The sequence below is a fragment of the Hibiscus syriacus genome, unplaced genomic scaffold (genome assembly GCF_006381635.1).
Source record: "Hibiscus syriacus cultivar Baekdansim isolate YM2019G1 unplaced genomic scaffold, ASM638163v2 tig00002338_pilon, whole genome shotgun sequence".
Classification (NCBI taxonomy): Eukaryota; Viridiplantae; Streptophyta; class Magnoliopsida; order Malvales; family Malvaceae; genus Hibiscus; species Hibiscus syriacus.
In genome coordinates this window covers 1,485,153-1,508,605 of record NW_024061926.1, presented here as the reverse complement: position 1 = coordinate 1,508,605, position 23,453 = coordinate 1,485,153, and the positions used below count along the sequence as shown (strand labels likewise).

The 23,453-nt window shown below is 34.9% G+C and overlaps 1 protein-coding gene and 1 long non-coding RNA gene across 3 annotated transcripts; one reads left to right on the top strand and one right to left on the bottom strand.

The window, feature by feature from the left end:
* Positions 1 to 1,996: 1,996 nt before the first annotated feature.
* Positions 1,997 to 17,072, top strand: LOC120145293 (regulator of nonsense transcripts 1 homolog). 2 transcript variants are annotated; one of them, XM_039159173.1, is made up of 29 exons: positions 1,997 to 2,642; positions 5,636 to 5,887; positions 5,958 to 6,128; positions 6,236 to 6,286; positions 6,411 to 6,503; positions 6,631 to 6,726; positions 6,904 to 6,954; positions 7,027 to 7,145; positions 7,701 to 7,809; positions 7,900 to 8,022; positions 8,098 to 8,169; positions 11,200 to 11,271; positions 11,356 to 11,422; positions 11,629 to 11,771; positions 11,849 to 11,920; positions 12,014 to 12,142; positions 12,246 to 12,401; positions 12,575 to 12,688; positions 12,786 to 12,884; positions 12,980 to 13,057; positions 13,522 to 13,656; positions 13,788 to 13,862; positions 14,012 to 14,129; positions 14,777 to 15,138; positions 15,240 to 15,296; positions 15,386 to 15,457; positions 15,815 to 15,946; positions 16,028 to 16,147; positions 16,393 to 17,072. In XM_039159173.1, the coding sequence occupies exons 1-29, from the start codon at positions 2,139 to 2,141 to the stop codon at positions 16,525 to 16,527; spliced, it is 3,777 nt and encodes a 1,258-aa protein (XP_039015104.1). In that variant the 5' UTR covers positions 1,997 to 2,138; the 3' UTR covers positions 16,528 to 17,072. The 2 variants fall into 2 exon arrangements, with proteins under 2 accessions (XP_039015104.1, XP_039015112.1); XM_039159181.1 differs by lacking the exon at positions 15,240 to 15,296.
* LOC120145309 lies at positions 3,511 to 5,279 on the bottom strand. Its single transcript, XR_005518118.1, has 3 exons — positions 5,187 to 5,279; positions 4,674 to 4,675; positions 3,511 to 3,631 (listed from the first exon to the last, which is right to left on the bottom strand). It is a non-coding gene; the product is annotated as an uncharacterized LOC120145309 (long non-coding RNA).
* Positions 17,073 to 23,453: the final 6,381 nt, after the last annotated feature.

Sequence of the window (23,453 nt, the reverse complement as noted above, 5' to 3'; positions counted from 1 at the left end):
AAACATTAATTCCAAATTTCAATATGAATAATATCGGTACCCTAACTCCAGTACTGATACTTCCCTATCATGGTATCGATAATATATTTCAGTATCGATACCTTTTTTACATTTGGAAATCATCCTTAAAAATGGAACCGATACTTAAACATCGGTATCCATACCCGTAGTATTGATGCTACTACTTCGGTATCGATACTCTTTAAAGGATTCACCAACTTTTACCTTATGGTATCGATATTGTTCATCCAATATCGATACCCAGACCAAGATATCACTCATTTTTTCCTTGAAGTATCGGTACTGTTCATACAATACCGATACCTCTTGCCCAGAACTTACTCTTTTCATCTCGAAAATTAACCAAAACTCAGCTAAAATCCTCACTTTATTCTTCTTTAAAGCCTTTAAACTCAACTACACTTATTCAAATCAACTTACATCCCTTTAATACCTCTGAACATCCAAAATCTCATAATATCACTTGAAACTAAGAATCTTACCAAATATTTCACATGTTCTAAATCCATTTCTAACACTTTAAATTTCTTATTTCAGCTCATGACAAGTCAAATTTCACTTCAAAATCCATTTATTAACTCTTTCTTATCAAATCACTTAAAAACCCTTTTTATTCAATCTCCCGTAACTTGCAAATCTTTTTGTTTCTACTTCTCTTTAAGTTTCCTTAAACTTTCCTAACATCCCAAGAATCAAAACCACTCAAAACTTACAAGAATTAACCAACTGAAAGCATTCTTACTTTAGCTATGAAGCTCACGGTGAAAGAATGAAGAAATGATGAAGAAAAATTCTAGAGTTCTCTGATTTTCTTTTTTCTCCCTTACTCCACGTGGATATATATAACACCAACAATGAGTTTTTTATTCATTTTCTTATCAAATGACCATTATACCCTTCCATTCTTCCTTCTTTGCTATTTAATCTTACACAAAGATATTCAAATAAGTCCCTGAACTTTTTAATTTTTTCAAAATTAGACACAAAGTTTTAAAATCTTGTAATTTAGTCAATAGCCTTGGGGTCGTGGGATCGAGTCCCACGGAAGGCATTTCATAATTTGGAGGTCTCCTACGGAAGCTGCTCGCAATCTAGCGTTGGGGGCAGCCTACTATCCTACCTCCCCCTTACCCCATTACATATGTGAATAAGGGTCAGCTATTTTTTTTAATTTAGTTAATAGCCTGTTTTTGGGATGTTAAAATCATAGATTACATATGTACTTTCAATTCCATTTTTTATAACAAATTTTCTATTTTTTTCAATTTAGTTCCTTAATTTTTGGATGATTTCCATATTTCTTCAATTCATCATTCATTTTAAGTAATTTTTTTACCAAATTTAAACCACATGCTCCTCTACCACTATAGAATACCTATGTAACTTTAATTCTTATTTCTTTACTAAAAATATACTCTCTTTTCAATTTAATACTTTAAATTTTTTATTTTACTAAATTTAGTCTTTTGACTACAATTGTTTACATCAATTCTTTGACTCATTTATACTCCTATTAATATTTTATCCTCAAGATACATTCTTTGAAATATAATATTGTAAATATATTTTATAATTTTATATTGTATGTGATATATTAAATAACATTGTAATGTAAAAAGAATATGAATATATATATATATGGTTAGAAAAGTAAAAAAATTGGAATAAACCCTTATTATAATACTATAAATAATTATAATTAAATTTGCATAAAAACTCGAACAAATCAACTTAAAAAAATTCAATTTAATTCGAATTAAAATCTCATCAATTTAAATAACTCAAATTTTTTTATTCAACTCGAATAGACATATTCACCTCAAAACCCTACCAATAAAAGCGCGCATCACTAGTACGTGGACAATGTTCCGCTTTCATCAGCGCCTTCCCCACGCGCTCCTTGTTCGCTCGTACACACACTCTCCAGCACATTTCCGTATTAATACAAATTTCATTAATCATTCTTTCCTTCTCTTTCTCCTTCCCTTTTTCTTTCACAGGATTCGATTTTTCTTTTTTTTTTCTTCATCAAACCCTAACCCTAACTCTGGAAATAAAGCCAAAAAACTCTGTGGACAATTTTTAGAATAACGGGTCGGCTCTGAAACTTTCCTTCTATGGATTCTCAATTCGATACGGCCTCGCAACCCGACCCTGCCACCGACGCTTACACCTTCCTCGAATTCAACACCCAAGGCGAGTCCGATTTCGAGTACACGGACTTCCGCGATACGATTCGTTCTTGGCCGACACCCTCCGACGCCACTGCCGCCGATCGCTCCGCCTCCGACCACCATTCGGACACTGCTGTATCCTCTTCTCCCTCTACCGCTTCAAAAGGCGCTGTCCGTAGCTCTGCGAGCAATAACAACAGCAATAGCAATAGTGGGGCCGTGGTCGATGCCTTGGCGACGGGAATTAGTGGATTGAATTTCGAGGAGACGGTTGGGGATGAGGATGGCGGTTATGAGTATGGAAAAGGGGATTTCGCTGAGCATGCTTGTCGATATTGTGGGGTTTCCAATCCGTCTTGCGTGGTTCGCTGCAATGTTCCTTCGTGTAGGAAGTGGTTTTGTAATTCAAGAGGGAATACGTCGGGATCGCATATTGTTAATCATCTTGTGAGTCCTTACCCCTCCTCCCTCTCCCGGCACACACACACACACACACATTCATTGATGCATGTTCTAATAAAATAGTGCGGTCATTACTCATTAAGTTTAAACCAACTTGCTTTAGATTTGTATGTTGTGTACTTAGGCTATGGAAAGCATGTTAGGGTGTTGACTTTAGGATTTTGTTGAACTTATTCTATGTGTGTTTGCGTATTGACAAAGTAGATGATTCATATCATTGTTAAAGATACTTGTTAGATAGATGGTTCAATTTTCCTATCCAATTAATAGATGCAGTTTTGGATGTTTAAACTAGGTAATTCTGATAGAAATTTTGACTCAATAGCGAAGCTCAAGATTCTTGGTAGGAAGATATGTCTCAGTTACGTGGCTACTTGAAATTATGGCATTATCTAGTGCCTTACCTTCCTCCTGAAGCTGTTACACACTGCACATGCTAATACTTGCGAGATTTCCCCCCTCTTGAATGAATGGTTTACTTACAAGGCAAAAAGAGGTTACATTCTCAAAAAATATTCAGACAGGTCTTATGTTTGCTTGTGGCTCATACGACCTGTTTTGATAGTTGTTTATAGAAGGATGATATAAAGTAATCCCAAGTCTGGCCTTTGTTCTATACCACAAGACAAACACTTTTCTTGTTGTAATTGCAACATGGTTAGAATTTTTCTTTGCTTTAGGAAAAATATTTTTATACATTCACACCTGCTAAGAATCACTGTTGATTGTTGCCACTGTTCTCACCCATGATATAATAATTTCTCTCTCTAGATTGGGGGTCTGTTGTCTGCGGTTTTTTTCTGTATGCCATACCTGATTGCTCTCTTTCTTCATTCAATATACTTGTCATTCATGAACCGAGAAAACCTGACAACTGTTTGCTGCTTGCTTGACTAAGTAAGTTTTCAAAATTTACCTTGCTACTCAAGCTTGCCTAGGCAAGCACTTTCATGTAGCCATGGTGTTATTCTACTCTTGGTTTAAAAAAGCGCGCATCAGGCGCGCCTGATGCATGATGCGGCCGTTGCGATGGTCAAAATGCATCTGGCAGCCTGATGCGGTAGGGGGTACATAATGCGGTCTGATGCGGTAGGGGGTACATAATGCGGTCTGATTCGATTATTGATTTGGTGTGAGCTAAAGATTAACAGCAACAAATACAGATAAAACCCTGACCTGGTTCGAGTTGGTGTGAGCTGGAACACCACTGAGTCAAGTCGAGTTGAATACTTCATTGTTAAAAAACAGATCTTTGAAGGTGAAAAAGCAAATCTTTTATGAAAATTCCAAAAAAGGAACAGATTTTGACATTTGGGTTGTGAAGATAGCTCACTCTAGTAAACCAAAACAGGGTTCGCAGTGCCTCAAGGAAAAGGAAAGTTCTAAGAGAAACAATGGGGTTTCTTGACAGAGAAAAATGTGTACTTTTTAGAGAGAGAAAGAGAAGATCCAAAAGCTGTGCTTTGTCATAGACGATTGGTCGGGGATGATATGCTTTGCTGGAGGTAGAAGAAAATGGAAATGTTCAGGGGTAGAATGGGAATACTGAACAAAGTTGACTGCAAATATTGAAAATGGTGAAGCATAAGAGACGAACATTACATCGGTTGATGATATGATTCGCTGAGATTTACAAAAATATCCTTTTATGTTCTTGTTGTGTTCGTATTGGTACAAATATGTGTATAATATTAAGGGTAAACTACACGTTTAGTAATTAACTATAAGTTTTGGTCTATTTTAGTACTTAAATTTTTAATTGTTTTTAAAATCATATCTAGAGTTTAGTTTTTATTTCATTTTAATACTCCGTTTAAAATTTAACGTTAAATTTTGAAATTCTTTTTGAAAGTTTAGGTATTAAAACGTCCAAAACTAATAGTTTGGGTACTAAATGTGTTAAATTTTTAAAGGCATAATACTAAAATGAAACAAATAGTTTAGGTTCTAAATATGTAATTTACCCTAATATTAATATATTTTTTAATTTTTTCTTTTAATTTATATTTTCATGACCGCTACAATATTAAAAACTTTGCTTGAACATTTTATCACGTCAGCAAGATACATTAAACTAAATATGTCTTTTGAAAAATACAACTCGAATAATATATCTTTATTTCATGTATAAAAATATTTTTTCTAAATATTCTTTTAACTGTTATTTTCTAAAAAATAAAAAAATTTACACAATTTACCCTTATATTTTATATATATTGATGGGATTTTGACCACTATTTAAACAAAATACAAAATGAAGTAGAGTTGATTTGTCTTTTGGTTGTTTTGATTTTCCTACGTGTACTTGTCTATTATGTTATTCAACATTTATGAAGTACTATTAACTACTTTTGGTATTAATTGAAGTATTTTTGATATACAAGTATTTGCAAGGTATAAAATTAGTTCAAAAGTATTTTTTTTGTGAAAATTGACGCATCGGGTTCGTGATGCGAGCGCATCACGCATCGGCTCCCGGGACACTAAATGCATCAGAGCGCATCCTGCATTTTAAAACCAAGATTCTACTTGTCATTCATGAACCCAGAAAACCTGACAACTATTTGCTGCTTGCTTGACTGAGTAAGTTTTCAAAATGTACCTTGTTATTCAAGCTTGCCTTCGCAAGAACTTTCATGCAGCTGCGGTGTTATTCTACTTTTCATTCATTAACCCAGAAAACCTGACTACTAGTTGCTGCTTGCTTGACTAAGTTTTCAAAATGTGTACCTTGTTACTCAAGCTTGCCTAGGCAAGCACTTTCTTGTAGCCATGGTGTTATTATATTTGAAAAAGTTCCCTCAAGTTGTCTACCTGCTGTAGCCTGATGCGCATATATTTGCATCCAAGCTTCTTTTAGTAAATATTTATTTGTTGTTAACTGATAAATTGAGTATGAACAAGAGTTATAGATTACCCAGACTGGGATGGTCACTAGGTGCTGTTGATTAATGAGTTTGATTTTTGTTCCTCTGTAGGTACGAGCTAAACACAAAGAAGTTTGCCTTCATAAGGATAGTCCTTTGGGAGAAACAATTCTTGAATGCTACAATTGTGGATGCAGAAATGTTTTCCTTCTTGGTTTTATATCTGCTAAGACAGAGAGTGTTGTTGTTCTTCTTTGTAGAGAACCTTGTTTAAATGTTAATGCTTTGAAAGATATGAATTGGGACTTGAGTCAGTGGTGTCCACTTATTGATGATAGGTGCTTTTTACAGTGGCTAGTTAAGGTTAGTATTTCTCCAATCACATGAAAATGACCTATGTTTAAGGGCTTTCTAATACATTTCAGTTATATAGATCCCATCTGAAAAAGAACAGTTAAGGGCGCGACAAATAAGTGCTCAACAAATAAATAAGGTAGAAGAACTTTGGAAGAAAAATCCTGATGCTGCTCTTGAAGATCTTGAGAAGCCTGGTGTAGATGATGAGCCGCAGCCTGTGGCCTTGAAGTATGAAGATGCTTATCAGGTTCCCACTTTTCAATAATTACACCATTTTTCTGTGTTTTACTATTGTGAAAAACAAGAAATTTCGTATTATAATGTGGTTTATTAATTAAGTTGGTTCCTTTGCAGTATCAAAATGTTTTTGCTCCACTCATCAAGCTTGAAGCTGATTATGATAAAGTATGTATATGGTGTACAAACTTCTTCTCTCTGTTTAAGTGCCTTCATTTTTATTGCCTATGCAATATCCTTTTATTTCTTAAATATAACCTTCATGTGTAAATGAAAAATTTGTTTTCTGCAGATGATGAAAGAATCTCAAAGCAAGGATAATGTTACAGTTCGATGGGATATTGGGTTAAACAAGAAACGTGTTGCATATTTTGTCTTTCCAAAGGTTATTTATCAATTGTTGTCAAAATTTCTTCCATTACCTTATGGTGTTCAACCCCCCGCCCAAATGAAAAGGTCTGTTTTAGTTTTTAAAGTTCATAAATGTTAAACCTGATTTTCTGGTTCTGTAGGAAGACAATGAGCTGCGTCTAGTACCTGGTGATGAGTTGCGTCTACGTTATTCAGGAGATGCTGCACATCCAGCATGGCATGCTGTTGGGCATGTGGTAGGTGTCACTTTGAGTGTGCCCATTTGATTCTTATGTTGATGTATGCCTGTACACAGGACATTGATTCTATATATTGTTTGTATAAAACCTGATTTTGTGGTGTTACTAACTAAAGTTTATGCATCTGGCTTACTCTGAGAAATGTACCATGGAATGATCTTTTTGTTGTTTCAGATCAAACTAACGGCGCAAGAGGAGGTTGCACTTGAGCTCCGTGCTAGTCAGGTAGTTTTGATATTTCACTTTTGTTGGTTGTCTTTGGGCAGGTTTTTAAACATTGGGCTTATTTTGGTACAGGGGGTTCCTGTTGATGTGAACCATGGGTTCAGTGTTGATTTTGTCTGGAAGAGTACAAGTTTTGACCGGATGCAGGGGGCAATGAAAACATTTGCAGTAGATGAAACAAGTGTCAGTGGGTAGGTTTGCTGACTTTGTTTCTTTTTTATTTGCTTGTAACCTTGATTGTTATGGAAACTAGTGTCATATGTATTTTCCATTTTCATGTTAGTATTTTCTTTTGCTTCATGTGCTATGGTAGCATTTCATTGATAAAGGAAGTAAGCGATTTTTACTTTCAGAAAGAAAGAAAAAGATTGTTGTGTTTAACTGACTTGCAGTATGCACAACTTTGATATTATATTTAGTATACTTATCTGGGTAAAGTTTCACATGTATATTTTAATTTTGGTTGGGTATAGGTTTTTTGACAGATGTAGGTGGTTAGATATAGGTTAGGCATGGGCTGAGGTGTTTTTTGTATCACATCAAGTTTTATCATAAATTACTTGTTCTGTTCAGTTAGATGCAGGCTAGGCTTCATGGATATATTTTTTTTTTCTCTTATTATTCAAGGAAAAGTCGTCCAGTTTAGTTTTAGCTATCTGTGTCGCTATTCATATCAAAGGTCATGTATCTGTTGAAATTCAATTGTTAGTGCTGTCTATATCAATTAATTGGTTTATTTCTTGCAGATATATATACCATCACCTGCTTGGACACGAGGTTGAGGTTCAGATGGTCCGCAACACACTGCCTCGTCGTTTTGGTGCCCCTGGACTGCCAGAATTGAATGCATCCCAAGTACCACACTTTTTTCGTTTGCTGGTCTTCATTTTTTGTTATATGACCTTTTTGCGCATCATGCTGTGTTGACCTCCTTCTGTTGGGCAGGTTTTTGCTGTAAAGAGTGTTCTTCAGAAGCCTATAAGCTTGATTCAAGGTCCTCCTGGCACAGGAAAAACTGTTACTTCTGCTGCCATTGTATATCACATGGCTAAACAGGGTCAGGGGCAGGTAAGAACTCAAATTCAATCTTTGTAGTTCAGCTTTTATTTTGTCCCTGTTTCTGATATCTCATTATCTTACCAGGTTCTGGTCTGTGCTCCAAGTAATGTGGCTGTTGATCAGCTAGCTGAAAAGATAAGTGCCACTGGGTTAAAGGTAGAAAAGTTGAACTCTGCTTGTGGTTATGCTAATTGCATTGACAAATTTTTGCTTTATTTAGGGCTTTCTTAATCATCTTCCCTTTGCTTTAGTTGTTCCTTTTTCTGTGCAAGTTATTTTTTATGCGTAGGTGTAGCTTGTTACCAAGACATAAAATATTTGGAAAAGGAGTATGCTGTTAAAGAAGCCAAATTATAGGAAGCTTATTTCCCATCTTCATTTTTTTTCTTTGTTATGTAATTAATTAACAAAGAATTGTGATGGGCTCTGATGCTTGGACTCCGGAAAATGGATGCCATACACGACCTGACACAAACAAGGACACAGGATATGTGTTGGATTTATCAAACTTTTCTGAACGAGTGAGAACTGAGAAGAGAGAGAAAAAGAATAACAAAACCAGAAGGACGAGAAAAAGGAAAAGAAAGAAGGGCAGTATGAAAGAGAAAAGTAAAGGAAAGGAAAAATCTGATGCCAATCTTGAATACCAAGAAATAAAAAGCTGATTCTACAGATAAGTGTAAAAACTTGAAAAAAAAAAAAAAAAACTTGAAAAAGCATCTGGCCTTTATATCAAACCCAATTGTCTTGGCTTAGTTTTGAAGTCCCAAAATAATTTTAATGAATTAAATCCAATCTAAATGATAATTTTTTTAAAAAAAATTGTTCATATATTTTTTTTGATAGGAAGTTAAGGCCTTGTTTAAAACCCCCTTCATGATTAACGGAACACCGATTGGTGTTCCTTAATCAGCGGAAGGAGGAAAAGAGTGCCTCATAATTCATTAATAAGTAGAAAAATACATAATGTTTAAAACTAACAAGCCCCTTACAAAAAACCCGAAACACAACAAGAACACCTCTTACGCTCAATAAAACAAATCCCAACCCATCAAACAATAACTATCCAATACCAGCCTTAGCTAAGCTATCGGCTTCTATGTTTGCCGTTCTGTCAATCCATTTGATAGCTCCTTCCCAAACTCTTATCATGGCAACAATCTCTTTAACAATATGAAGGAAAACACTAGGACAACAATCTAAATTCTTAACCCAATCCACAGCAAGCTTGCTATCAGATTCAACAATCCACCGATTCTTAAACCTCTGAAGTCATGCTCAAAGAAGAGTACACCCCTCTTCAAAGTTGGAGGTCCAGGATCTGCAGATTCTTTAAAAGAACCCAAAATTTTACCAGCCTCATCTCTTAGTAAACCACCCACACCACTCTTTCGCCAATCATTGCAAACTGCTGCATCAACATTCAGTTTTAGATAACCCTTTGGAGGAGGAATCCAGGACACAATATTAGTAGCCGAATTTCTGGAAGAAGACCAGAAATCTGCAATAGAAGGGTCACTTATCAGGGAATCTTTAGAAATAGTAACCTCATTGAACTTAGCTAAGAACCAATAAGCAAGCCTTAGCCTAGCCATGAAAAATAACTCAATGTGATCCAAGGACCTTCCTTCAAACACCACGGCATTCCTAAATTTCCAAATGGTCCAAAGCACCACCCCCGGAATTAAGGACCAAATAGAAGAAGAAAACTTCATGTCATTCCAAGCAAGCAAAAAGCCTTGTGCATTTCCATGAAGGACCGAACTAATATTCCAAAAACTCAAAAACTTATTCCATAGGGACCATGCCGCCGTGCAAGAGAAATATAGATGAGGAATAGATTCAATCTCTCTTTTACACAAAGGACAAGAAACATCAACAATCCCCAAACCCCTCTTTTTTGAAGCTCAAATTTAACCGCCAATTTGTTATGGGCTACTTGCCACATAAAGGTTTCAATTTTAGGAGGCATCAATCCCTTCCAAATACATTTCTCCCAGAAACTATCTTTTACCGATTCAACAAAACAAGTCTTCATACAAGAGTTAACAGTAAAAATGCCTTCCCCATTCCCTCTCCAAAGCAGACCATCTCTTGACTCGTGGGATAGGCTGAAATTATGAATGATGGCAAGAAGATTAGAAAATTGTTCTAACTCCCAATCACATAGATTCCTTCTCAACTGGACAAACCAAGACCAACCCGATGAATTAAACTCACCAAATTCCTTAATTATCCCAAACTGATTCGATGAAAGAGCATATATTCTCGGGAAAGCAGTCTTCAAAGGATAATCAAGGGCCCAAATATCTACCCAGAACCTGATTCTCTCCCCATTACCCACTTTGACTTGGAACATGCTACGAATCTTGGCACCAAACTCATCCTCTTTAAAATGATTATTAACCACCGATTTCCAAATCCAAGAAGCATTTGTAGGAAATTTTTTAGAGAAAGAAATCAGATTAGTGGCCTGATTATATTTGGAACAAATCAACCTCTTCCAAATTGAATCACTGTCATTAGCAAACTTCCAAAACCATTTCTCTAATAAGGCCCTATTCATAAAATTAAGATTTGGCACACCCAAACCACCACAACTTCTTGATTTACACACTGTAATCCAGTTGACCCAGTGTATTTTCTTAGATTCTGCCCCTCCTCCCCACAAAAAACTGGCATATCCTTGAGTTATGCATTTAACTGAATAGACACGTACTTGTGTCCGGGCAACGTGGGTGATGGGTGTACTGTTTTGTTTTATTCTTTTCCCCATTAAATGGTTTCTCTCATTTGCATCGCATTCCTAGTTGTAGCTTTTCTAGTTTTTAAGATGAACAACTGAATTACCTTTTCCCTAAACTATTTTCAGTATTGCCAGATTAATATGATCTCTCACTAGTGGATGGCTGGTGTTATTTTATATTTCAAAATTTTCTATGATGGGGTTGATGGTTCAGTAATTTGCAATAATATGTACAAAGTTGGAACACATTGCGAGCAACCTGAGAAGGTGCTTTAAAAGCTTGTAATTTTTAGAAATGTTGCACTTATGTACTTATTTTTTTTTAAGGTGCATCTTATGATGCATTAGTTATGTCGTATTTTGTGCAAAGATGATCAAATATCTTGAAACTTTTACTTGTCTCTTAATTAGTAGCTCATAATTGTTTCTTTTGTCTCAAGGTTGTAAGGCTTTGTGCAAAATCAAGAGAAGCTGTGAGTTCTCCTGTGGAACATTTGACCCTGCATTATCAGGTTTGTGGTTTCTAATTCTGTTATCTTTGCTGTTCCACCTTTGTTGTTTACAGGATTATTCATATTGGCAACTACTATGTGCAGGTTCAACATCTTGACACATCTGAGAAGAGTGAACTTCACAAATTACAACAATTAAAAGATGAACAAGGTTGGGATAATGTTCCAGTTGACAATGATAAAAAACAATTTATTCAATGGATCTTTCTTCGATGAAATGTTCCAGTAAGAGTTACTGGGACATGATCCTGCTTAGACTGTTCTTAAGTTAACTTACAGATTGTCTATGAATGCTCATGTCTTGTCTGAAATTTGAAACTTATTTATGCTGGATCCTGTAATTTATACTATTTACAGGTGAATTGTCAAGCACTGATGAGAAAAAGTACAAAGCACTGAAGCGAGCAACTGAGAGGGAAATATCCCAAAGTGCTGATGTTATTTGTTGCACTTGTGTTGGGGCTGGGGATCCTAGATTGGCTAATTTTAGGTTCCGCCAGGTTGAGTAGATCTGATATGTAATTTTCAATGATCTCTAAACAAATAAAAGTTCTCATACTTTTTTTGCTTTATCTAGGTACTTATCGATGAATCTACTCAAGCGACAGAACCTGAGTGTCTCATTCCTTTAGTTCTTGGAGCAAAGCAGGTAATGGAGGGCGAAACTTATCGAAATATGGTTTCTCTTCTTCCCCTTTAAATTTACTTGTTTGGTCTTCTAACTTGTAAATTTTTATTTAAGGTTGTTCTTGTTGGTGATCATTGCCAACTTGGTCCTGTTATCATGTGCAAGAAAGCTGCTCGTGCTGGGCTGGCACAGTCTCTGTTTGAACGTCTAATTTTACTTGGTGTTAAACCAATTAGATTGCAGGTGACACCCCTGTACATTTTGTTGGTTTTGCCCTATTTTTGTATGTAATTGCTTATAGTGAACATGTCCTTTTCATATTGTAAATGTTTATGTTTTATTTTAGGTTCAATATCGTATGCACCCATGTTTGTCAGAGTTTCCTTCTAACAACTTCTATGAGGGCACATTACAAAATGGAGTGACAATCAATGAAAGACAATCATCAGGCATTGATTTCCCCTGGCCTGTGCCAAATCGTCCCATGTTTTTCTATGTACAGGTATTGAAACTTTTGTAAGAATTGTCCCCTATTTATATTCTTCTTTATCCATAGACGTGTGTGTTAGTGGGGACAGATGAGAAAGGAAAGGACATTATATGCGATTTAATTTACCAACAGTTTACTTCATATATTCCATGGTTTTGTTTTGTAATTATGTAGTTTTGTTTTAGATGGGACAAGAAGAGATTAGTGCTAGTGGAACATCATATCTAAATCGAACTGAAGCAGGAAATGTTGAAAAGATAGTTACCACGTTCTTGAGGAGTGGTGTTGTTCCTAGTCAGGTGATCTTATGGACTTCTTTTTAAACAAATTTCTTTTCACATTGATATCAGTCAGCATTATAATTTTTCATTTAACAACTGTTTCAAAATATTACAGATTGGGGTCATAACACCTTATGAGGGACAGAGGGCATATATTGTGAATTATATGTCAAGAAATGGTGCTTTGAGACAGCAGCTTTACAAGGAAATTGAGGTTAGTCGTGGCTTTGAATTTAAAGAGTAAATGATCTTTCAATATTTTTCATACTGTAATTAACTTGTTTTTTTAATTTGTGGGGTTTATATAAGGTTGCAAGTGTCGATTCATTCCAAGGACGGGAAAAAGATTACATCATCTTGTCTTGTGTGAGAAGTAATGAGCATCAGGTTAGTTAATATATACAAGATATAGATATGATATCTAGACCTCTTCTTCATGAATGAATTTCAATTTGACTGAATATCTTTCTTTTAGCCTCATGTCAAACTATCTTTCTATTTTGAGCATCCATAAGTTTGTTAAAAGGGTTTGTTGCTATGTTACTCGGACTCGTGTGTAAGTGTTGGACACGTGTATGGTTAGATTTTTCTAAGTTTTCCCTCAGATTTCAAGGATCATTAGAGGTCATATCCCATATCCAAGTGTCAGATATGTGTGGTGGACATGGTTCTTCGTGAAAAAAGAAGAGTCCTAGCAACATATGTTTCCTGTGGTTTATAATTTTAGGCCACCCTCTGATCATGATGTTCATTCTAAGTTTAATACTAATACCATAACCTTCTCTGCCTGTCTCTTTTTGCTTCAATATGAGAAAAAACTAACATGTACAGTTTTATCCAATCTTTTTCAGGGCATTGGATTTCTAAATGATCCTCGCAGGCTTAATGTTGCCCTAACACGTGCTCGGTATGGTATAGTAATTCTTGGAAACCCTAAGGTTCTTAGCAAACAAGCTCTGTGGAATGGTTTATTGACGCATTACAAGGTATCTTCCCGTTTGCCTTTGTAACAGTGCTATCGCTAGGGTATGCAAATGTCAAGGTCACTTATTGTTAATTGTGCCCTTAAGTATTTTTACTACTCTGATCTCTCGTCCCTTTCTGCTAAAATTTGCAGGAACATGAGTGCCTGGTTGAAGGACCCCTCAATAACTTGAAGCAGAGTATGGTTCAATTCCAAAAGCCCAAAAAGGTTTGTTTGTGAATGGAATGAAAGGAAGTGTATATTATCTGTTCAAATTTCTAGCCTTTTCTTTTGTTCATTGCTTTTCTCGATTACATTTAGTCATTAGAGGTTCTCAAGAATAATTTGAATTCAAATAATATTTGTGTTTCTTATAGATCTACAATGACCGAAGACTTTACTTTGGTGGTGGACCTGGGATTGTGCCTGGTGATAATCTTGGCTCTGCTGCTTCGTCTAATCCAAATGCTGATCGAAGAAGCAATATTGCTCGGGGTAAGCTTTTGAGCATCTTGAGTTTTCATGTTACATGTCCTTTCATTAAGGGTGGGATTGGATTGGTTCGGTTCGGCCAGGTAGGGCTATTTTGGATTTTTTGAACCGTTCATGATAAATTGATTTAGTTCAGTTTGGTTCTCAGTTGCTCCATATTAATTGTGTTTTTAGTTTTTGGATTTTATTTTGACAAAATGACAATGTTTCATATTTTTTGGACATTATTTGGTGAAGTAGCTTCATAAATATTTAAAAAAATATATTTTTTCAAGCAAATGAAAATAATTGATAATTCTTACATAACACTTTAAATTTATTTTCACTATTTGAAATATAAAAATACTTATTTTTTATTATAAAAATAAAACTTGATTAATAAGCTAAATAAAAATAGAAGTCGGCTAGGTTTTGGGTAAACCACTGATCTTAAACTGTGAACCTTAAATCATCCAAACACTATGGCTTGATTCAGCTTTCTATATTCTCGGTTTCATTACTCTGCCCTACCTTTTTATTTCATCACTTTGGAGTTTGGACACTTGCTAGTGATGCATCTTATACTGGCATGCATAATAACAGTTGTGGCTTTGGAACTTGTATTATTGTTGATAGAGATGATGTGGGCCTTCTCATGTTGCCAATTGCAGGTGCTTATATACCTCCTGGTCCACCCAATGGCACTCACAAGCCTGGAGTCCACCCATCTGGGTTTCCAATGCCTCGGGTTCCACTCCCACCCTTTCCTGGTCCTCAGCCTTATGCTATTCCAGCTCGTGGAGCTGTACATGGACCGATGGGAGCTGTTCCTCAGGTCCCTCAACCTGGAACTCGAGGTTTTGGGGCTGGGCGTGGTAATTGTGGTGCTCCTATCGGTAGTCATCCACCACACCAGCAAGGATTGCAGCAAAATGTTGGAACTATTGGATCTTCATTTAACTTCCCTCCGGAGAATCCAAACAGCCAGCCATCTGTGGGTGGTCCATTATCTCAACCTGGATTTGTTAACAATGTTCGCACTTGATCATTTCCTTTTGTTTTTTTTTTTAAAAATTTTGTACCTTCAATCCTAAAAGATGTCATGGAATTCTAAGTGTTTATCATCTATAATAGGTGCAAGGGTCAAGCCAATCTTTCCGTGATGGATTTTCAATGGGGGGAATGTCCCAGGTATTAAATCTATGCAGGAATCATCTGTGTTTTTTTTCCATGATTTGCAATTTATGTTATTGATAATTTGATATCATGTAATCACACAGGACTTCTTGGGTGATGACTTCAAAAGCCAAGGCTCACATGTCCCTTATAACATTGCTGAATTTTCAACACAGGTATACGCCCTTAACTAGTATTTTTTATTAAAAGTGTCCTCTCAGTCTGTGACATAAATCAAGTTAGGGAGGTTTATTGGAGATTGCATCTATGGGTTATTTTTAACTTGCTAAGCCCCAATGTTATGGTATAAATAAGAAGGGGAAAGAAAAGTTCAAAATGTAGTATCATGGTAATGTAGCTGGATGTTTCCTGAGGGCCTCGAGGCATTAAGAGTATTGAATATATTTAGAATAATCTGTTTTCCATAAGTTTCTCTTCTTTTTGTAATTTCCCGGAACTAGAACATGAAAGCTCCTTTTTGTGTTCCTCGCTTCTGGATTGATAGTGCGGGTTGGTTGATTTTGTGTTTGCAGGCTTCACAGAGTGGGTATGCTGTTGATTATGTTACACAAGGAGCACAGGGTGGGTTCACAGGGAACTTTCTAAACCATAATCCTCAAGCTGGATATTCTCGCTTTGGTTCTGGAAATGATTTCATGTCTCAGGTTTGCAAAAGTGCTGTGGTGTGATTAGTTCATGCTTTCTCCCTTTTTTTCTTCCTGAAAAAAATCTTTTTTTTTTAACAGGACTACATTAATCATGGATCACAAGGCCTGTTTACTCAGGTTGGCTATAATGATGCATCACATGATGATGCAGCACAAAGTCACTTTGGCATGTCTAATCCCAACCAGCTTCAGTCCCAGGTAGGTTCTTATATCATCGCTTATTGATAGAGAATTATTGACCAAAGTGAAGTTTGCTATATTTAAAACCTGCTTCCTAATTGGGATGAACTGCTAATGGGGTATAGATTAATCAAGTTTTTATGGCTTATCTTGTTAGATAACGGGCATACTGTGACATCATTTTGTATTTATGTAACATATTTTAACCTCTGTTAATTTATTTCCTGTATTAAACGTGGGGGTATGTGGCTATGTATTTGCAGGGTTTGATGAATTCTCTCTACTCACAGCCCTTTGACCACTACAACAGACAGCCACTGAACTTGCAGGATCCTCAACAGCAGCCTCCGCAGGAGCAGCAGAGCTCCCAAAACCAGAAACTTCATTATAATGGTTAAGAATAAAGATGCATATGGACTTTGATGGGTTATAGTCTTTGCAATCAGCAACTTGGTTCGCGCTGTCCTTGTTTTGCCCGAACAAACATACTACTCTGAAGACAAAAATGTTTTCCTGCTTGAGGTCACTTAAATTTCTGTCCATAAACTGTAAGAACTTTCCTTATGGTGGGAATAAATATAAAACGGTGCAAGAGTAAGATGGTTGTGGGACTGTGGAAATACGGGCAGTACATCCATGGCTGAGAAAGAGAAGGATAACCCCAAATAACTGTTTGGTGGTTTTGCATTTGTTTTAAAGGAAAGGTATTGATTCAAGAGAGCATAACATGGTAAGGTTTTGTGGAAAGGGTTGGATGTTAAATACGGGTGGCTGTTTTTTTGAGATATATGGGATATAAGACCCATTATAGGTACTGAGGCAGTTTAAGGTGAAAAATGTGTACAGTATGCTGGGGAATATGGCCTGACCCTTTTCAGCACTTCCTGAAGTGCAAGTGTACTCTTTATCTTGCGTTAGTGATATGTTACAAAAGTATTTCCAAGTGTTTGTAGACTTTACTTATATACAGGAATATTGATGGCTTTCATATGAGGAATTGGATTGGTTCGACTGACTATAAAACAACACAGTAGTTTGTGACCTTCCATAGTTTCTGCATGCTTAGCATCACCAATAATATAACCCTTTTTTATCCTATCCTCTCAATCTCAGATTGTGAAAATAAATTGTCACAACTTTTAGTCAATGGTTGGTTCATTGTTCTCTAAAGACTGATTACCAATGTTAGAATCATCTCTTTTAAAACTAGTAAAAGTAACAAACAATATAATCCAATAGGGTATTTAGGGTATTTTAGTTTATAATCACAATTCCCCGTTTCAAGTGGAATAATTCTACTATATTCAAAAGAAAAATTAGTAATTAGCTGGTATATTTCATTTGAGGTCCTGTCTCTAACCAAATTAATATTTGTCGCCAAAGTCCCAATACAACTAATATGTGGAACTAGTTTAAAATGTACAATTTGAAGTAGGTACCTAAATTTGTTCTAAACTGAATTTACTATTCTATCTTGAAGTGGTTGAGAGTAAATGTCATGAACAGGTTGTCCATATATGTTCTGAACTGGTTTGAATTGGATGCACTGCACTCAATCATCCCTTGAACTGGCTAAATCCCAAACACTGAACCGACTGATAGCATGCTCAAAATGATGATATTTAACTTATATCAAAAGAATAAAACGATATTGTATAAATGAACTTAAAACGACGTATATCAACAAAATAACCAAAAAAAAGAGGTCATTACTTCCGGAGAAATTCTTATACGAGAAACTCCTCTGTAAATCACTCTTCTATCTACCAATGCACCCAAAGGAATTTTATGCTCCCGTCGATCATAATCCATTGATAAGATAGTTGACAGACTCGCGAGATCCGTTAACCTATAAATAACAATCATGATCCTAGGCCTCTTGATACGTACACGTACTAATCAATATATAAACCCTCGTGCAAGACAAAGGGGATCTAAATTCTTCTTTCTCCTTCCTCGGTATTTCTTACATTGTTTAACATCTTCAACCTATCACTCACCATTGATACCATCGACTGTGACTCTCCACCCAAATCAGAAGGGATGAATCACTTACTACTACCACAACCCTAATTATTCCATGAACAATTGGTGCATTGAGTGTGGATATACTTCTCAATCAAAGAATAAGTTAAAATAAATCCACAAAAGAAAAAACAACCAAACCAATATTCTATCCTCTTCCTAAAATCCTTTTAATGTGTCAATTTCTTTTAGCCAATAGTAACAAATTGTGTACAACAAGGTCTATTACCAAACTTATTAGGGTGATTACGATCTAACTGGCCAATAATACTGTCGAGACTATTGATATTGAATGTGGTCAAGAGAGGGTGAATTAGAAATAAAAAATGTAAATGTTTTAGCAAATATAAGAAAAAATGATACAAGTGATTTAGAGTGGATTAATTCTCTCAATCAAATCTTCATCCACTACCTTAATTATAAAAACTATAGATATTCACAAATTCACTAATTTGAGCAACCTTACAACCGCTTAAGGTTTATACTCATAAATATTAACTATACACTCTTTTTCAAAGAGAAATTACAAATAAGTAAATTAAGAAAGATGCTTACAAGGTTGATTGTTCACACAATTCAACCTCAAACACTCTCAAGAACACTAGGAGAAAGAAATACAAAAGATGAATAAGTTAGTGTTCTACGAAAGCAAATAAATGAATTACAAATGATGACTTTTTAGCTCATAAATTGATTGCAAAAGCATTCTCTTATCTTCAAATATGTCATAGGACCTTGTTTATATAGTCTCTCATTGATTTATATTTATTAGAGTTGACGTGAGAGTTAATAAAGCAGCTGAATAGTATTTTTTCGCATTTAATGCTACATAGACCCGTTGGTATCAATACTCTAAGGTTGATATCAATAATACCTGTATTAAATACAAAAATATATTCGTTAGACCTACATTGAGTATCGATACTCTTGAGGGAGTACCATTATTCATTTAGATAGTATCGATACTCTTTTAGAGTGTCGATACTGTTTTGATATATAGTGATGGATGAAGGATTTTTAACACGTGAGAAGTATCGATACTCTTCGAGAAAGTATCAATACTATCATATGAGTATTGATACTCATATTGTAGTATTAATACCATGTTCATATTTTTAAAAGGATTTTTTCAAGTAGTATCGATACCATGAAAAATAATATTGATATTGTTCTTATGATATTGTTGAAATTGAACAACTTTAAGAATGAAACACTTAAAAATTTCTAAAATGATTCTCATTGTATGGGATTTTTTTATCAACGTGCTTAAAGAGAAAAATATTAGTTTTAAGTTCAATAACCTTTGATAAAAATAATATTAAAATTATTTTAACAATTCACTTAAAAAGAAATAAAAATATTATATAAAAAATCATCAAATTCATACTTAACAATCTTTCATTTTTATATAAGAAATCACTTTTAAAAGAGTGAAAGGAGGAAGGTAAGGAGTGGGATCACAAATAATGCCTTTGTCCCTCCCTCCAAAACCCACGTCTAGCTCTCCAAAATAAAAGGGAAAATGAAATATGATTTTCCGGGTAGTTTTGTTATACGACAACTTTAATATACGGTTAAGGAAAGGCCTCACTGAAAACATTAATATTTTTTTAACATTTCCGGTAAAGCATTACCTAAAACATTATTTTTTTATTGGAAATGTTAGTTTCGCTAACTAATTTTCGGTAGAACCTAATATTAACATTTTAGGTAGCGCCCAATATTAACATTTTCGGTAGAAAAAATAATGTTTTAAGTAACGTTTTACCGGAAATATTAAAAAAAATTAACATTTTAGATAGCGCTTTTCCTTAACCGTATATTAAGACTGTCGTACCTAAGACATCCCCTGATTTTCCAAAATGGGAAAAAATTACTTTTTGAGATTGATTGAGGCTGATTTCCATCCTAATTTGAAATCCTATATTTTTGAGATAGATTGAGTCTGATTTCCATCAAATTAGGACCAAACCTCAAAGTTAATCTCAACCTTTAATCTATTAATTCATAATTCAAGTCAAATCCAAAAATATTGAGTCAATATTTCGGAGTCATTTCATTTGCATTTAGAACAAGTACACTACGATTTTAATTCTGTAGACGCATTCAAGACAAATACACTATCTCATTTGGCAAAAGAAAAGTTTTTTCAAAAAAAAAAAAAAAAGGAAAAGAAATTCTAGATGAGGATTGATACATGTCAGACCAATCCAAATTCTTGGTTATGATGATTAAGGAGATTGTTGTATTAAGGATTAGTGTTTCTTAGAAAAAGAAAGAAATTTTAGAAAGAGTTGCGTCAAACCTGTTTAAATCTCAAATATGATGTTAAGAATTCCAGGCCTCCAGTAAGTCGTTCGAGGGTTATTCATTTAGATTCTCAAATTGGAGAGATAAGTAGAAGCCTTCACGTAAGAATTACACGAGTGAACATTAATGGATAAGAACATTTCATCATGCAATTAAGACAATGGTAGTTTTCATATGAAAAAGTAGATTTGGAATCCACGGGTACAAAGGAGAAAATTAACAAACAAGACTTGGTATCCTCGTGTACGAAGGAGCAAGATCGTCATCGAATTTTCAAACATTCTTGGGTATGAAGGAGTGAAATAGTTTCTCAAGACTTGGCATTCTTGTGTATAAAGGAGCAAATCAATAAAAAAGACTTCGGATCCTTAGGTACCAGGGCCGGTTTTGGGCCTGTGCGGGCTCCCCAACCGCACAGGGCCTCCAAATATTTTTAAGTCTTTTGTATATATATGTGTATTTAGGATGTTTGGTCCAAGTATTTTCAAGTCCAAGGCCCACATTAAATAATATTTTAGTTTTAAAAGGATTACTTTACTGTTATGGCATAGGGTTACCAAAATTTACAAGACGGCGCTGTTAGGTACAAGCAAGATTGTCATCATGTTTTCCAGCATCCTCTGGTGCGAAAGAGTGAAACAATTTCTCAAGAATTGGCATCCTCGGGTGTGAAAGAGAAAATTAACAAATAAGAGTTGGTATCCTCATGCATGAAAGAAAAGGATCATCATCACATTTTCCCAATATCTTCAAGCACGAAGGAATGAAATTGTTTCCCAAAATTTGGTATCCTCGGGTGCAAAGGAATAAATCAACAAGCATATTTAACATCCTCATATACATAGAAGTAGATATCATCTCATAAAGTATGATCGGGCTAATTTTTTGTCTTTAGTTTTTTTTCTATTATTGTTTCACAATATCGGACAAAGAGGAGCAATTGTGGATAGTAAAATTAATCCGAACCAAGACCCAATAACCAAACCTAGTTGCATAACAACCCACTTTTGTCCAAACTCGCCTGACCCAATCCAAATTAAACCTAAACCCAAAACCTATTCAGCCTAAAACTCTTCTCAGGCTGGTCTGGAGTCAAATCTGTTCAAGGCCCAAACTAAGCCTAAGCCTAAACAACCCAAATCCCAAATGGCCGAAAACCCTAATAATCTACTCTTAATCTTACCCAACCATCCACTCGACGCAAAAACTGCCTCAATCGAACACGTAACCCTCTCCCTCGTGTATCTTGACCTCTTCTCACTCGTTACCTCAAATTCCAAAAAAAATGGTCGACAACCCTTCTCAATGGTCATCAATTTTCACTTAAAAAACACCTTTCATAGAATCATAATAGACACATGGTTTTCCATCCTGGACCACACTCGATAGAGAACACTACCCTACGGTGGAGCCACGACTTGCAAAAGAGGGAGAGTGAAAAATGTAAGTATATATATAGGAAAAAAGAGAGAAAATTAAGGAATATAGTCCTCAAGATCCAAGTTGTATAGAGGCTAAGGACACTAAAACAAGCACCATATCTCAAACTCGGTTCGGTCGGACGACGGTAGTTAAGATCAGTGAAAAATGTTGAGGCATCAACATCATATCTATGATATTTGAGCTATTTTATGACGAAGCGAACATCGGAATCGTGGAATGTCGTCAAAAGAACTTGTGTTTTTTGGTAAATTTGGCCATCGATGGTGGCAGTTGAAGGTGATGGCAACTCCAACCATGTGACGAGTGTCATAACGTTTCCCCCTAACAGCCCAGCGATGAGCGGGATCAATTTGACTTAAAATTTTTATTTTGAGAAAAGGTGATGAATTTATGTTTTAAAACAATTTGAATTGGAGTCACTATCGACCTATGGGTTAGGTAGGTCAAATACCTAAAAATATATTTTTAATGAATTTTAGAAAGATCATTTAAAAGACAAAATTTTGTCTGCGTTTTACTAGAGATTCATTTTTAAGAGTTTAGGAATCGATTACGTGTGAGGAAGGATTAGCACCCCCATAACAGCCAAACTTGATACCTAAGCGATTATATGTTGTATAAATATTGGGAATTACAAACTCGAACATATATTTAAATTACGATCCTTTTTTTCATTCAAATTTATTTTAAAATGAGTGAATTTTATTAAAAGGGTTTGACTTAGAAAATAACTTAATTCACTCGAGCTTGTTCTTAAAGGATGTCCTTTCAATTCGAAAGAATCAACGAAGATCGTCATCCTATAGAGTTAGGATACTATATCGTCCATTCCCTCAAAACAAAACAACATTGCCTTCAAATTTATTAAAACCAGAACAGGATGACAAGTAACAAATGTGATGGATGCAACAGTTAGAGAATGAATGCACTTTATAGAATAATTAATATATAACATATTAAGAACATATATATTTATTCATTTATTAAAAAGAATATTTTAAAAAATATATAATTTTGTACGAACAATCCTCGAAAATGCACTTCTCTTGTAGTCGAGAGACTTTTTCATGGGTTCCCCACAAAAGAATATTGCATTGATTTTTAATATTAAAACATAGTCAAAATATTATAACGTAGAGACCAATTGAATAAAAAAACTTTTTTGTCAAAAAAATCCTCAAAGACACACTTCCCTTGTAGTTGGGAGATGTCTTCATAGATCTCTAAAAAAATGTTACTATTTAGTAAAATAAAAAATTGAATAGTAACTATAAGAATATATACATTTTTCTAAAATAAACATAGCAAAACCATTGTGCAATATGTATATATAACATAACAAACAAAAGGGCATACATATACGTATACGGCAAGCATAATGTAAATGTATCAAGGTATAGTTACATGTAATATTATAATATATAAGTATGATATATCATTCAATGAAACCGAACATAACCAGACAAAATATAGTAAATACTGAATAAGAATTAAATTGAAAGAAAACAAAATTGTATGGCTGCAATATAAACAAATGGAAATAAAT

Bases quoted from the DNA above. Each gene is read 5' to 3' on its own strand.
- LOC120145293 (XM_039159173.1), top strand. From the start codon at position 2,139: ATGGATTCTCAATTCGATACGGCCTCGCAACCCGACCCTGCCACCGAC. The intron at 5,888-5,957 runs GTTAGTATTTCT...TCAGTTATATAG, and splicing joins TTTTACAGTGGCTAGTTAAG to ATCCCATCTGAAAAAGAACA. The intron at 7,810-7,899 runs GTACCACACTTT...TCTGTTGGGCAG, and splicing joins CAGAATTGAATGCATCCCAA to GTTTTTGCTGTAAAGAGTGT.